This window comes from Papio anubis, chromosome 13 (genome assembly GCF_008728515.1).
Source record: "Papio anubis isolate 15944 chromosome 13, Panubis1.0, whole genome shotgun sequence".
NCBI classification, from domain to species: domain Eukaryota; kingdom Metazoa; phylum Chordata; class Mammalia; order Primates; family Cercopithecidae; genus Papio; species Papio anubis.
The window spans coordinates 50,570,471-50,586,585 of NC_044988.1; the positions used below are offsets into that span (position 1 = coordinate 50,570,471).

Genomic DNA, 16,115 nt, shown 5'->3' on the forward strand with positions numbered 1-16,115 from the left:
CTATTGTGTTCCATTAGTCTGTGTCTGTTTTTTTTTTTAATTTTTAAAATTTATTTATATTTATTTATTTATTTATTTTTACCAGTGCCATGTTGTTTTGGTTGCTGTAGCCCTGTAGTATAGTTTGAAGTCAGGTAATGTGATGCCTCCAGCTTTGTTCTTTCTGCTTAGGATTACCTTGGACAATTAGGGCTCTTTTTTGGTTCCATATGAATTTTAAAATAGTTTTTTCTAGTTCTATGAAAAGGTTCAATGGTAGTTTTGTAGGTATAGCATTGACTCTATAAATTGCTTTGGCCAATATGGTCATTTTCACAATACTGTTTCTTCCTATACATGAGCATGGAATGCTTTTCCATTTGTTTATGTTATCTCTGATTTCCTTGAGCAGTAGTTTATAGTTCTCCTTGTAGAGATTTTTCACTTCCTGGTTAGCTGTATTCCTAGGCATTTTATTCTTTTTCTGGCAATTTTGAATGGGGATTTGCTCCTAATTTGGCTCTGGGCTTGACTGTTGTTAGCGCATTGCAATGCTAGTAATTTTTGCATATTGATTTTGTATCCTGAGACTTTGCTGAAGTTGTTTATCAGCTTAAGAAGCTTTTGGGCTGAGACAATGGGGTCTTCTAGATGTAGGATCATGTGATCTGCAAACAAAGATAGTCTGACTTCCTCTCTTCCTATTTGGATGCCCTTTATTTCTTTCTCTTGCCTGATTGCTCTGGCCAGAATATTCAATGCTATGTTGAATAGAAGTGGTGACAGAGGGCATCCTTGTCTTGTGCCAGTTTTCAAGGGGAATGCTTCCAGCTCTTGCCCATTCAGTATGATGTTGGCTGTGGGCTTGTCATAGATGGCTCTTATTATTTTGAGGTATGTTCCTTCAATACCTAGTTTATTAAAAGTTTTTTAACATGAATGGACGTTGAACTTTATTGAGGGCCTTTTCTGCATCTATTGAAGTAATCATGTGGTTTTTGTTTTAGTTCTGTTTATGTGATGAATCATATACATTGATTTGCATATACTGAGTCAATTTTGCATCTCAGGGATAAAACCTACTTGATTGTGGTGGATAAGATTTTTCAGGTGTTGCTGGATTCAGTTTGCCAGTATTTTGTTGAGGGTTTTTGCATCAGTGTTCATCAAGGATATTGGCTTGAAGTATTCTTTTTTTGTTGTATCTCTGTTAGGTTTCAGTATAAGGATGATACTGGCCTCATAGAATAAATTAGGGAGGAGTCCCTCCTCCTCATTTTTTTGAAATAGTTCAGTAGGAATGGTGCCAGTTCTTCCTTATACATCTGGTAGAATTCAGCTGTGAATACCTGTGGTCCTGGGGTTTTTTTGGTTGGTAGGCTATTAATTACTGCCTCAGTTTCAGAGCTTCTTATTGGTCTGTTCAGTGATTCGATTTCTCCCTGGTTTAGTCTTTGGAGGGTATAGTTTCCAGGAATTTGTCAATTTCTTCTAGATATTCTAGTTTATGTGCGTAGAGGTGTTCATGATATTTCCTGATTGTTGTTTGTATATCCGTGGGGCCAGTGGTAATATCCCCCTTGTCATTTCTGATTGTGTTTATTTGAATCTTCTCTCTTTCCTACTTTATTCATCTAGCTAGTGGTATATCTATTTTTATTATTTTTTTCACAAAACTAACTCCTGGATTTGTAGATCTTTTGAATTGTTTTTGTGTCTCTATCTCCTTCAGTTCAGTTCTGATTTTGGTTATCTCCTGTCTTTTGCTAGCTTTGGGATTTGTTTGCTCTTGGTTCTCTAGTTCTTTAGTTGTGATGCTAGGTTGCTAACTTGAGATCATTCTAACCTTTTGATGTGGGCAGGCATTTAGTGCTAGAAATTTCCCTCTTAACACTGCCTTAACTTTGTCCCAGAGATTCTGGTATGTTGCATCTTTTGTTCTCATTAGTTTCAAATAACTTCTTGATTTCTACCTTAATTTAATTGTTTACCCAAAAGTCATTCAGGAGCAGGCATTTTACTTTCCATGTAATTGTATGGTTTTGAGTGAATTTCTTAGTATTGATCTGTAATTTGATTGTGCTGTGGTCTGGGAGACTGTTATGATTTCAGTTCTTTTGCATTTGCTGAGGAGTGTTTTACTTCCAATTATGTGATCAATTTTAGAATATGTGCCATGTGGTAACGAAAAGAATGTATATTCTCTTGTTTTTCACTGGAGAGTTTTGTATATATCTATCAGGTTCATTTGATCCAGTGTTGAGTTCAGGTCCTGAACATCTTTGTTAATTTTCTGTCTTGGTGATCTGTCTAATATTGTCACTGGGGTGTTAAAGTCTCCCACTATTATTCTGTGGGAGTCTAAGTCTCTTTGAAGGTCTCTAAGAACATGATTATGAATCTGGGTGTTCCTGTGTTGTGTGCATATATATTTAGGATAGTTAATTTTTCTCATTGAATTGAACCCTTTACCATTATGTAATGCCCTTCTTTGTCTCTTTTGTTCTTGTTGGTTTAACGTCTGTTTTGTCAGAAACTAGGATTGGAACCCTGCTTTTTGCTGATTTCCATTTGCTTGATATATTTTTCTCCAACCTTTTATTTTGAGGCTATCTCATTGCATGTGAGATGGAGCTCTTGAAGACAGCATTCCAATGTGTCTTGGCTCTTTATTCAACTTGCCACTCTATCTTCTAATTGGTGCATTTAGCCCATTTACATTTAAGGTTATGATCCTGTCATCATGATGCTAGCTGGTTGTTTTGCAGACTTGTTTTTGTGGTTGCTTTATAGTGTTACTGATTTATGCACTTCAGTGTGTTTTCATAGTGACTGGTAATGGTCTTTCCTTTCCATATTTAGTGCTTCCTTCAGGAGCTCTTGTAAGGTAGGTCTGGTGGTAACTAATTCCTTCAGCATTTGCTTGTCTGCAAAGGATCTTATTTTTCCTTCACTTATGAAACTTAGTTTGGCCAGATACAAAATTCTGGGTTGGAGTTTCTTGTCTTTAAAAACGTTGAATATTGGCCTCCAATCACTTCTGGCTTGTAGGGTTTCAGCTGAGAGGTCTGCTGTTAGTCTGATGGGGTTCCCTTTGTGACCTGGCTTTTCTCTGGCTGCGTTTAACATTTGTTCTTTCATTTTGACCTTAGAGAATATGATGATTATGTGTCTTGGGGATGATCTTATTATGGAGTATCTTACTGGGGTTTTCTGCATTTCCTGAACTTGAATGTTGGCCTCTCTGGCTAGGATGGGGGAGTTCTCATAGATGATATCTTAAAATATGTTTTCCAAGTTGGTTACACTATCTTCCATCTTTTTCAGGTACACCAATGAGTTGTAGATGTGGTCTCTATACAATATTTCTAGGAGGTTTTGTTTATTCATTTTTATTCTTTTTTTCTCTATTCTTGTCTGCTTTTCTAATTTTGGAAAGGTAGTCTTCAAGCTTGGAAATTCTCTCTTTCACTTCGTCTATTCTGTTATTAATACTTGTGGTTGCATTATGAAATTTTTGGGGCTGGGAGTGGTGGCTCACACCTGTAATCCCAGCACTTTGGGAGGCTGAGGCAGGTGGATCATTTGAGGTCAGGAGTTTGAGACCAGTCTGGCCAATGTGGTGAAACCCCACCACTACTAAAAATGACAAAACAAAAAACAAAAAACAAAAAACAAACAAACAATAAAACCCCAAAAAGAATAGCTGGGCATGGTGGCACATGCCTGTAACCCCAGCTACTGGGGAGACTGAGGCAGGAGAATTGCTTGAACCTGGGAGACGAAGGTTGCAGTGAACCGAGATCATGTCACTGCACTCCAGCCTGGACGAGTTGAGACTCTGTCTCAAAAACAAACCTACACATTTTTTGTGGCGTGTTTTTAGCTCTATCAAGTCAGTTACATTCTTCTGTATTCTAGCTATTTTATCTGTAAGCCCCTCCAATGTTTTACTATAATTTTTAGTTCCTTTGCATTTTGTTACAACATACTCCTATAGCTCTGTGAACTTCATTCCTATCCATATTCTGAATTCTGCTTCTGTCATTTCAGCCATCTCAGCTTCAGCCTGGTACTGAACCCTTGCCAGAGAGGTAGTGTGGTCCTTTGGAGGAAAGAAGGTACTCTGACTTTTTGAGTTTTCAGTGGTCTTGTGCTGATTATTTCTCATCTTTGTGGGCTTATCTACCTTCAATCTTTGAGGTTGCTGACATTTGGATTTTTTTTTTTTTCCTTTTATCCTATTTGATGACCTTGAGGGTTTGATTGTGGTATAAGGTCGATTCAACCAACTGGCTTTGTATCTGCAAGATTTTAGGGTGCCATCCCAACTCCTGGACTGCATACTTTAACTCTGGATGACTTGTATTGGGCCCCAGCTTTGTTCTCTGGTTCCTTGAGGTTTGGAGTCTACTTTGCTGAGGGGACCAAGGTGTGGCAGCTGCAGCTGAGTGCTAGCAGATTCAGGAGTGCCTGCCTCCCTGTGAGCACTCACCATGCCATTGGAGGCAATGCATTTTTGTGGGGAACAGGGGGCTCCTGCTATAGGCTCTCCGTGCGTTTGCAATGGAGGTGGTGTTGGTTTGGGGTGAGGCGCTGGCCAGTGCAGATCTGATTGCCTTCTTGGTCACCTGCAAGCGGGAGGGATTGCTCAGGGTGTGGGAGGATCCTCTGTTCTCCATGCAGCATTACCACAAGAGTGAGGCACTTTCAGCAGCAGGGCTTGCTGGCTGTGTGCCGCTAAGGTTCTGTCTGCAATGGTGGTAGGCAGAGGTCAAGGGGCATACTTCATTCCTGTATGTTGGTGGGGCAAGTAAAGCAAAATCCACCTGTGCAGACATGTGCCTACAAAGTGATGTGGGGAGTCTCCATGGGCTCAGAGGAAGCTGCAGTATGGGGAGCAAACACCTGGGCTGGTGTGCAGCAGTAAGGGCTGTCTTGCTGGAGTTCTCTACTGGTCAGACATGGTCCACTGGTGCAGAAGCTACTGTGGGCCACCACAGCACTCAAGATGTCCCTGAAAGAGGCCAGCAGACCAAGGAGCCCTCAGGTTGCACCAGCCCTGACTGATGTGCAAGACCACTCTGCAGAGATCAGGTCTGAAAATTCCCTTAGGGCCAAAGTCTCTTATGGGAGCAAGTTGAGCCTAGAGGGATCGCCATCCCTGTCCATGCTCTGCTATAGACACTCCTGCACTAAACCTTCTGGGCTCCACATCAGCTGGCTTGCTGCTCTACCACTTTGCTTGTCTCCTGGGGGCTCCGCCTGAGAGAGATGTGGGTCAACAGTTGCTCAGTTCAGTCAGCCCAGGATGGAGAGTCTGTGCTGTGGGCCCACGCTGGGGGCTCCCTGTCTACTGAGGAGCAGTTGAGGGGTGAGGTGGGACCTGTGGGAGATGGACTGGCCTCCTCTCCTTGGGTCAACTGCTGCTTATTGGAGGTGTGGATACGACACTTAGGGTCCTTGCTCCTTTATTAGTCAGAGGGTAGCAAGGACAGTTCCACTGCAGAGGTAGTGGCAGAGAGGCTTTCAGTTGTCCCTGGAAGCTCTGTCCAGGGAGTGGCTGAGTTGCTATTGGCTTGATAGCTCTGATGCGGTGTGGCTACAGGTCCAGGCCTGGAGGACCTGCTTTTTGAGGAGATATGGGAATGGGCACCCACATAACAGTCTGTCCACTTATCCACAGGGCTGCTGTAGTATGCTGGGGACCTGCTCCAGTCCCTAGTCACTTCAGATTTTCCAGTACGTGGAGGTATCACCAGTGAAAGCTGTGAAAAAGCAAAGATGGCGGCCTTCCTCTTTCTGTGGGAGCTCTGTCCCTGGGAAATACAGGCCTGTTGCTGGCCCGAACACACCTGTAGGACATGGCTGAATACACTAGTTGGGAGAACTCACCCAGTCAGGAGGAATGGGATCAGGGACCTGTTTCAAAAGTAGTCTGGCCCCATTTTCATAGAGCAGTTGTGCCATGCTGGGGGTATGCTTTAGCTCCTGATCGCCTCAGACACTCTGAAGTCCAAAGGCTGGAATGGCTAATTTGCTTAAACAGCAAATATGGTGGGCTACTCCTCTCCCTGGGACAAAGGTCCCATGGAGGTCTGAAACTTCTGTCAGTCAGAGAACACCAGTTGGGGTAACCAGAGACCCCAGTTGGGAGACTCTACCCAGTGATGAGGAATGGGATTGGGGACCCGCTAAAAAAAAGTAGTGTGGCCACATTTTTGTCGGGCAGCTGTTCTGTGCTGGGGTACCCCTTCCACCCTGGTTGGCTTAAGCTCTCCAAAGCCTGAAGGCTGGAATGGCTAAGTTGCCCAAACAGCAAAAATGGCAGTCTGCCCCTCCCTCTGGGAGCTCTGTCCCAGGGAGTTTTCAAATCTCTGTCAGCTGGAGAACACTGGCAGGCATGGCTGGAGGCCCCAGTTGGGAGGTCCCGCCTGGTAAGGATGAATAGGATCGGGGACCCACTTAAAGCAGCAGTCTGGCCACATTTTGATAGAGCAGCTGTGCTGCGGGATCTCTTTCACCGCTGGTTAGTTTGGACTCTCCAAAGCCCAAAGGCCATAATGGCTACGTTGCCCAAACAGCAGAGACGGGGGCCTGCCCCTCCTCCTGGGAGCTTTGTACCAGGGAGGCACAATGTTGCTACTGGTGACTAGCTGGAATTCCAAGCCAGTGGGTCTTATCCTGTGAGGCTCTGTGGAAGTGGGGCCTGTAGACCTTCTCTGCTGATCTTGCTGGATTCAGCCTCCTTCCTGGGGTATATATGGGAGTCTAACCTCCTGGGGTATGTTTGGGGGTGTAACCTCCAGCTTTGCAAGAGTCGCAGCTACTTTTGCCCAGACACCCAGAAAGTTGGAGTATCTAAAACTCTTGGGTCTCCGTGCATGCCTGAGTGGCTGCTCTGCTAAGACTCCATGTAGCTGTCTGTGTCAGACTGAAGGCCTTAATGGAGTGAGTTAAAAAGGGGATCTCCTGATCTGAGGATTGCAAAGATCTGTGAGAGCAGTGTGGGTTCCCAGGGTTGCGCATTCACTCACCACTTCTCTGGGAAGGGAGCTTCCCTTGACTCCATGTCTCTCCCAGGTGGGGTGTCTTCCTGCCTTGATTTGCTCTGGTCTCCGTGGGTCAAGTTGTTTCCTTGATTAGTTCCAATGCAAATACCTTAATGTTTCAGTTGAAGGTGCTGTATTTAGTCACCCCTTTTGCTTCTCCCTGTGAGAGTCACACACATTAACTGCTTCTAGTTGGCCATCTTGGCCACTGCTGCCCTAAACCTTTCTAGCCAAAAACAAAACAAAACAAAACAAAATGTTAATAACATGTTGATCGACCTCTTCTCTCTCTTTAAATTTAATCACTCTGAATTTTTTTTACATTTCTTTACATTGTTAAGCTGTTTTATTTTAAAAATTGTAGGTCCAGCTCTTCCTGGATTACTCTTATATAAGGAACATATCTCAAGAAATAAATAAAATTCACATTCAGATGCAGAAGAATCTATTGGGAAAAATTCAGAGGACAGGATAAAAGCACTCAGAAACAATGCCAGGAGAAGGCATTTATCACATAATATAGCTGATAAGAGTCGCTCAAAAATTTTTCTCTCTCTCTTCATTCTTACCAAATACAGAAAGTGAACAAAACAATATTAGTATTAGAAAAAAAATCTAAAAATAATGACCTTTCTGAATGAAGACTGCTTTTTTTCATGGTTACTCTTTTTGGGGTACAGTTCTATGTTGATTTATTCAATTTATCAAATAGCCATTCAACAAATATTTATTGAGTGTCTATTATGTCACAGGCACTCTTTTTGGTCCTTAAAATACATCAGTGACAAAGAGTAAAAGATTCCTGTTCGTGGTTCTTACATTCCAGGAGGGATAGCAATTTCTGTTGTAAAGGTAATCACACAACAGAAATGCGAAATGATATTGATGCTGTAGGGAAAGGAAAAATAAATGAAATAAATTAAAAAAGAAATGTGACGTAATATTTAAAAGAGGCTATATTTTATTGAATAAAAATAAAAGAGACTATGTTTTATTGAATATGCTCCCTGTTTTATACTATATCATAAAACATACAAACATACAAGATCTGGCTTTTAAGAAATCAATATCTTCATCAATATCTTCATTCAGACTAATCTAGATTAGATTACTCTGAATCTAATCACATAGAGACTTGTCTGACAAATCCAGATTTTTTGGATGTTCTGCAGGACTATTTGTCAGGACATTTCACAGGATTCTAAGACAGAATATTGGTGTCCATGCTGTGATGATTCCTCAGCTCCTCCCATCTGATAAAATATTGATTTCTTATAAATATAAAACATATAAACACATTTAAAATATTTTTTGTTATATGAGTGAATCAATAATAAAACCATTATCTCAGTAATCATAAACTGATTTCAAAGTGATTGTTCATCTCAGAAAAACCTTGGCAGTCAAAATAAAAGTTTCAAAATACAGAACTTAGTATTGAGTTCTGCAATTTTACAAAATTAAGGCAGTGTTAGGTTTCTAATTTTGCGATTCACATGTTAAATGAATATTCAAAACTCAGTAGCTAATACTAGCTAGGGTTTTAAACAAGACATAGTTAAAATGAAAGTTTAAAAAAAGAATCATAAACGTCGGTATCATCATAATGGCAGTTTTAGGATTTTAATTTTGACACCCTAGTCTCAAATTTGTGTTTAATGTGGTTATATAGCTAGGCAGTGCTGAAGTGAAAGTTTCAAAACAAATTAAAATCAAAAGTTAAGAAAAAAATATGAAGGCAATTTTAGGGTGTTTAATTTGGCACTGTAGTTTCAAAGTAGTACCCGAAACTTAATAGCAAAGTATCAGATTCATTTATAAAACAATGTGACTGCTCTTTCTGTATGGTTTGTGAAACATTTATGCAGTGTCACTTCAGAAAACTCTGCCATTATAGACTTGAATTGATTAAGGATATCCACTCCTTTCCTTGGCATGATACAAATAAATTACTAAAGTATAATAGTGACAATGATAAATATAAGTGACAATACCACTATATTACCATGAAACACTTACAGATTGATTATGGTATAATGCAATTTAGCATCTCCATATTTTTGAAAATGAACTTGTTTCTCTATCTAGCTTAATTTGGGACAATTTGGACATCAAAAAGAATGACAATGCAACTTAAACCATACAAAAAAAAAATAATAATAATCCAAGGGGTGGTAGTGAAAGTCTTCTTTCTAGAAGAATAGCAGCTAATATACATAGAATGAATCTTAGAATTAGAATATCAGTATATATATATATATTCATATATAGTGATTTTTTTTTTTTTTTCGAGATGGAGTCTTGTTGTGTCACCCAGGCTGGAGTGCAGTGGCGCGATCTTGCAAGCTCCGTCTCTCGGGTTCACGCCATTCTCCTGCCTCAGCTTCCCCAGTAGCTGGGACTACAGGCGCCCGCCACCTCGCCCGGCTAATTTTTTGTATTTATAGTAGAGACGGAGTTTCACCGCGTTAGCCAGCATGGTCTCGATTTCCTGACCTTGTGATCCGCCCACATCGGCCTCTCAGAGTGTTGGGATTACAGGCGTGAGCCACTGCGCCCGGCTAATTTTTTGTATTTTTAGTAGAGACGGGGTTTTGCCGTGTTAGCCAGGATGGTCTCAATCTCCTGACCTCGTGATCCGCCCACCTCAGCCTCCCAGAGTGCTGGGATTACAGGCGTGAGCCACCACGCCCGGCCGAAAATCACTATATTTTGATCCCCTTTCCCAAAAGGTGACAAAACCATTGGTAGACAGTGGTTGGGAAACAGAATAGTCTCAGGATATCACTCCATGGATTTATTTATTAATTAAAAAGAGAAAATGTGCTTTGAGAGAGAGAAAGCTATTACCGTCTTTACCAAATAGAAGAGCCTGATCATGTGTGGTCTGAAGTTTATTTAAATGGGATTCCTGATGGAATGTTTAGTCTGAATGCAATCACATAGAGACTTGTCTGACAAATCCAGATTTTTTGGATGTTCTGCAGGACTATTTGCCATGACATTTCTATTTGCCATGACATTTCAAAGGATTCCAAGAGAGAATATTGGTGTCCATGCTATGATGATTCCTCAGCTCCTCTCATCTGATCTCTGTCCTGGCTTCCATGACTTTCTTTGTGGTAGTTAGGGTGTGATATGTGCCACTGAGGCCCACACCTATTGCTGTATGTGCTGTTTGGGAAATCATCTTTCAGGGCTGTGTGATAAAAGAGCCATGGGGAAATGTCTCTTCCAAATTTAATCTTTACATTATTAGAAAATATTTTAATAACCTGTTTTCAAATATTTTCTTATAATTTTCCATTTTCATGTATTTATTCTGACAGTTTATTTTATCTTGTGTTTGTAATCACTAAGGTGTTAGTATTGTGATATTAATACTACATGATTTAAATTAGGAAAAATGTGTTTTCTATTACAAAATGGATAGTGGATAATTTAAGTACAGGAAGTAATATTTTCTATATGGGACCATTTCACTCTCTGTAATTTCCTGAATTCTAATTCCCACCGTAGTGAGCTATAACTTTACTAATCAGTTTTCTTACAATTGATTTTAAGTCTATTTTGCTAGATCTAAAGACATAAAGCTAAAAGTTCTTGAAGAGAAGCACATTTTGTTACGTTTATAACTTGAAATATCTGGTTTTAGTCAAAACTCACATGTCATACTGAAAAAAAGAAGGGAGGTGTTGTCTTTTCTTGAGGAGAGACTTCTCTGCAGTTAAACAGCTCACCACGTGTTTAGAGTACATAGACTATACACTTCCTCCTTTGTAATGTAGATGTCAGCTTTTTGCTTATAGAGTTATCATTGGCATGGAGGTTATACAGGGAAAGTAGTGAAAAATGTAGCCAACACCAGGAACCTTAGAAAGTGTCTGAACTTCATCTTTTCTGTTGCTCCTTTGCCCTTAGGAGGTGAGTGTGAAAGAGTTTGGGCTAGGAAGAGATTGCTTCTTTTACTCTATTTAGTTTGTACTTCCTATCTGGGTATTTGGCAATAAATGACTCATTCTCTTTGTTTGCCCTGGTGTTGAAAAATTTTCCCATATGCCAGAGAAAAAATGTTACAATGATACTATGTAAAATTGTAAGAGGTGGAACAATACGAGGTATGGAAGTTCAGCCCTTTAAAACTATTGGCAGAGCAGATTTTACACAGGCTTCAGTTAAGTAGACCTGAATGTAAATTCAGCTCTGCAACTTACTAGGTAAGTGACTTTTATCCTCTTTAAGATTTAATTTCCTCATTATAGGATATAATAATACAATTTTTCTGAGGTAAGTATTAATTGAAATAGTATATGTACATTCTAGCATACAGTGATCCCCTAATAAATGGAAGTTATCATTAATACATTGCTAGGAAAAGAAAAACATATCAGGGAACAAATGATGTAACTGTCTTATTGATAACAGGGGATGGATTCTTTTGGACAAAAAATTTATAATTGAATTTTCAAGGGGTCATTTCTTTCACCAGCTGTAGTTAGGTTTGCTCTTACGGTGACAAAGAATATGTCTGTTTAACTTCTTAAACCAGCATCATGGAACATTAATTAATAAACAGAATTCAATGTATTTGTAGGGCATTTTATTTTTTATGCAATCATTTGTATATATCACCTTCACAATGCATGCCACATTCTCAGACCGCCTATTATGTTATTTTCTTAACATTTCTCTTCAAATTCACTCACCTTTTTAAAAACTTCATTGAAGTCTCACTTAAGCACATAATTTGTAAAATCATGGGTTTGTTGTACAAGTTATGTTTTTCTAATGCACTCTAAACCAAATCCTTAAACGAGTTACACCAACAATCCATATACCACCCATAATCATCTCAAGTACCTCCAGTGCTTGTTACGGCACTTTGGAAAACACTAACATACATTATTCTCCTTAGTTTTTATAATAGTTATATGAGGTGAATAGAGAAGGCATAACTATACCCATTTTAAAGATGAGAAAAGCAGGTTCATGGATAAAATCTCATAGTAAATTGCTAGAATTGGTCCTGATACTCATGCTTTCTTTAGATCAACCCAGTGCTCTTACTGTAATTAATACCAAATTCTTTAAGGAAACTTAGAGCTAAAAGCAAAATTTTTTATATTTAGACCTGACTATTTTGTGGTGACTTGAATATAGGTCAATATGAAAAAAAAAAAAAAGAGGAAACAAAGAAACTGAGAGTAGATCACCAAGTTGTGGTAGGTTAGCGTAAGATGGCTTTTGGTTTTCTCAGCCTTCTAGTAGTCACAGCTTTGTGTAATCCCCTCCACTTGAGTAACTTGCTCCTACCAATAGAATATGGCAGTAGAGTAGATATCACCTCTCTGATAAGTTTACAGAAGATTGTGACCTCTGTCTTGCCAGAGTACTTCCTCTCTTGCTGGTTTTGATGAAGCAGGCTGCCATAGGAAAGAGGCTCACATGGCAGGGACCTGAGGGCAGACTCTGGCCAACAGCAAGCAGTAAACAGATGCCCTCAGTTCAACACCTCTCAAAGAAATGAATCCTACCAACAGTCAGTTGTGTTATCTGGGAAGCAAATCTTTCCCTAAGGGAGACTTCAGATGAGGCCCCAGCTTTGGTGGACACCTTGATTGCAGTCTTGTGAGAGACTGTGAAGCAGAGCTATTCTCAGAATCCATAGGTGTTTTAAGCTATGAGGTTTTTATTTTAGGGGAGAGTGGTCATTTGTGATTCAGCTATGCATAAGTCTACAAGAGTCATTCCAGAAGTGATTGAGTGGAGGTAGAATCATGTGGCTGTGAGCCCCGGGCACTTGGAGTTCTGATAGAATTGTGACTTTTAACACTGGACACCTTTTCTTTCTCTCTTATTCTCCCATTTTTTTCCTTTCTTCTTTTCCTCCCTTCCTTCCCTCTACTTTTTCCTGTACTTGTAATAAATAGAGCAGTTGGAAGCACAAAAGCAATGTCTGTGTCTACAAAATGTCATTATTTATACTTTATATCCACATCCACAATGCCCTGCCTAGGGCTTCATGGCTGAGGTGCATCTGTAGAAGGTGCTCAACAAAGGCTTGGCTGTTGGTATTACTGAATCACTGTGGAGTTTATTCATTGTTGTCCATGCCATTTTGAATTTTCATTTATGAGAGTGTCTTTATTCTTTTAAAGAGCTTTGTTTGTATCCTCATGTTTTCTCTCTCTCTGTTCCTCCACAGGCAATTTATAGCACTGATCTGTCATCAATACCACTTGCTGTCTTAGATGTGAAGATGATTTTTCCTGCAGGGATTCCCTCTACAAAATTAAACACACTGGGCATGAGGAAATAATATTCATGCTTTAAATTGTCTTTTCAATTCACTACACCAGGGGTCCCCAACCCCTAGGCCACAGACTGGCCCTGGTGTAATGAATAGAAAAGACAATTTAAAGCATGAATATTATTTCCTCGTACCCAGTGTTTTTAATTTTGTACCGGGCTGTGACCTGTTAGAAACCAGGCTGCACAGCAGAAGGTGGGCAGCAGGTGAGCAAGCATTACTGCTTGAGTTCCGCGTCCTGTCAGATCAGCAGCGGCATTAGATTCTCATAGGAGCACACACCCTATTATGAACTGCACATGCAAGGGATCTAGGTTGCGCGCCCTTTATGAGAATCTAACTAATGGCTGATGATCTGAGGTGGAACAGTTTCAACCCAGAGCACCCCCCACCCACCTGCAGAAAAATTAACTTTTACAAAACCAGTCCCTGGTGCCAAAAAGGTTGGGGACCACCGCTGCACTACACTACCTAAAAGATTTTCACTTTCATAGTATTGCTTGCTTCTGTTTTACATGCACAAGCACCTAAAGCTAGCCTTCTGGTAAATGAAGGGGCAGAGCAGATGGTGCAGGAGTATATACGGATGAATTTGAATCACAATTTCCTCACTGTATGCCAGCAAAATTTAGTAATAGCACCTAAACATACAAATGCATATGTAAATGAGTCACACTATAAACACTTTTAACAAGTACTGGCAAGTCAGATGGCAGACTTACCCCGAAACCTGCCACTCCAATAAAAACCTCATAATTAAAAACAAGGCTGTCCGTAAAGCATAACATATAATAATTATTTGCAACTGGTACAAAGCTAGATTAGAAAGTTAAAAGTTATCTTTCTCAGGTAAAAATGCTTTTCCTATGCAGTATGCAGCCAGCAGATTATCATCCATACTTTGAGTAGTGAGATGCCACTTGCTCCAACAATCAACACCTTTTGACTTTGGTCCAAGAAGAGACTGAGGTGATGCAGTTTCACCTGTTTTGTAAGAACAACACTGGTGTTTGCCATCTATTGACAGAGTGCCTACTATGTGCCAAATGCTTTGTTGGCACTGAATATGCTATCTCATTCTTTATACTCAGTGAAAAACCAACCACATTTATATTGCACTGAGGCTTAAAAATTCGTTTACTGACTTGCCTAAGATTATACAAGTAGTAGGTGGCCATAGCAGGGTTTGAACCCAAGTATGCTTGTTTCCCCAAACCATGCTTTTTAAAAAATCAAGGGTGTAGCTTTGATGAAAGACGTGAAGTTAATGAATATATGAAAGCTGGTGAATAGATACAATGTGGCCTTAGGCCAGATCCTGTTGAACATGTGGTGGGATAGATAAGAGAAGGTTCTTCTCTGTTGCTACCTGGTTCTCAATTGGTTATTACTTGATGTACTTTCCATATTAAAATTCTATTATTCCGGTCTATAAATTCACCCACCCAGGCTTGCCTAAACTAATTAAACCCTGAAATTTGGCATGTCTTTTTTTCAGACTGCCTCTATGATAGGTGGTGAGAATGAAAATGGAATTAAAAGTTTTGTGAAGCTATAGCACTACTTTTTCATTGTGTTCCTCCCTGACTTTCTGCCTTAGGTGTTTACTTTGGTGAAATATCCTGGGAGAAACTGAGGTGAAAAGAAGCCGGAGTTAGGATTGGGAAAGAGATGAAGTAGTCAATAAAATTCAAATTTCTTGTATTCTGAAATGCAACTATTCTTTCTCCAACTTGGTTTTGGACAGAATGTCTTAGGGTAGCTGTTAACAAAGAAATTGATGACAATTAACTCCCATTTCTCAGAATTTCATCATTCTTTGAAAGTATTTATCATACCCAAACTTCCAAAAATCCTTAAGGCATACTACAGTGTAGAGGTTGGCAAACTTTTTCTATAGAAGTCCTGATAGTAGCTTGTTTCGCTTTTGAGGGCCATAGAATTTCTGTCACAACTACTCATCTCTGCTGTTGTAGTAAAGACTCACCCATAGACAATACATGAATGAATGAGTATCTATGTTCCAATAAGACTTTTAAAAATAAAATTAGGCAGCAAGACTGATTTGACATAAAGGTCATAATTTGCTGACCTGTGGTATAGTGATAGGAGTTCAACTAGAGTTTGATTATGGCTCTGCCATTCTAGTTGAGTATTTTTAGGAAAGCTATTTAATTTAGATTTGATGTAGTTTTCTTATATGTAAAATGGGGATAATAAAACCTGCTTCACAAGACTTCTATGAAGAGTAAGCTATGTAGCTAAATATAGCAAAATATCTGGCATCTAATAGATCCCTAATAAATGGCGACTATAATGATTATTATCATTACTGTATTATTTTATTTTTTTAATTTTTTTATTTTTATTTTATTTTATTTATTTATTTTTTTTTGTCATTCTTTTTTTTTAATTTATTTATTATTATTATAGCCTTTAAGTTGTAGGGCATGCATAACATGCAGGTTTGTTGGGCATATGTATACTTGTGCCATGTTAGTCTGTTGCAACTCCATCAACCTGCCACATTATTTACATCAGGTATAACTCCCCAATGCAATCCCTCCCCCTCCCCTCTCCCCATGATAGGCCCCGTGTGTGGGAGGCTCCCCTCCTGAGTCCAAGTGATCTGCTTGTTCAGTTCCCACCCATGATGAGAACATGTGTTTGTCTTCTGTTCTGTGATAGTTTGTTAAGAATGATGTGAGTTCAGCTGCATCCATGTCCAAAGGATGCGAAACTTAACCTTTTTATGGCTGCATAGTATTCCCATG

At 39.6% G+C, this 16,115-nt stretch overlaps 1 protein-coding gene across 1 annotated transcript in view; it reads left to right on the top strand.

Annotated features, from left to right (window-relative positions):
* LOC101013172 overlaps positions 1-16,115 on the top strand; it is an 83,522-nt gene that overhangs the window by 9,873 nt on the left and 57,534 nt on the right. The window contains exon 3 of the mRNA XM_017949371.1: positions 4,033-4,100. Within this exon, the coding sequence (XP_017804860.1) occupies positions 4,033-4,100 (68 nt within the window). The remainder of the gene's footprint in view (positions 1-4,032; positions 4,101-16,115) is intronic.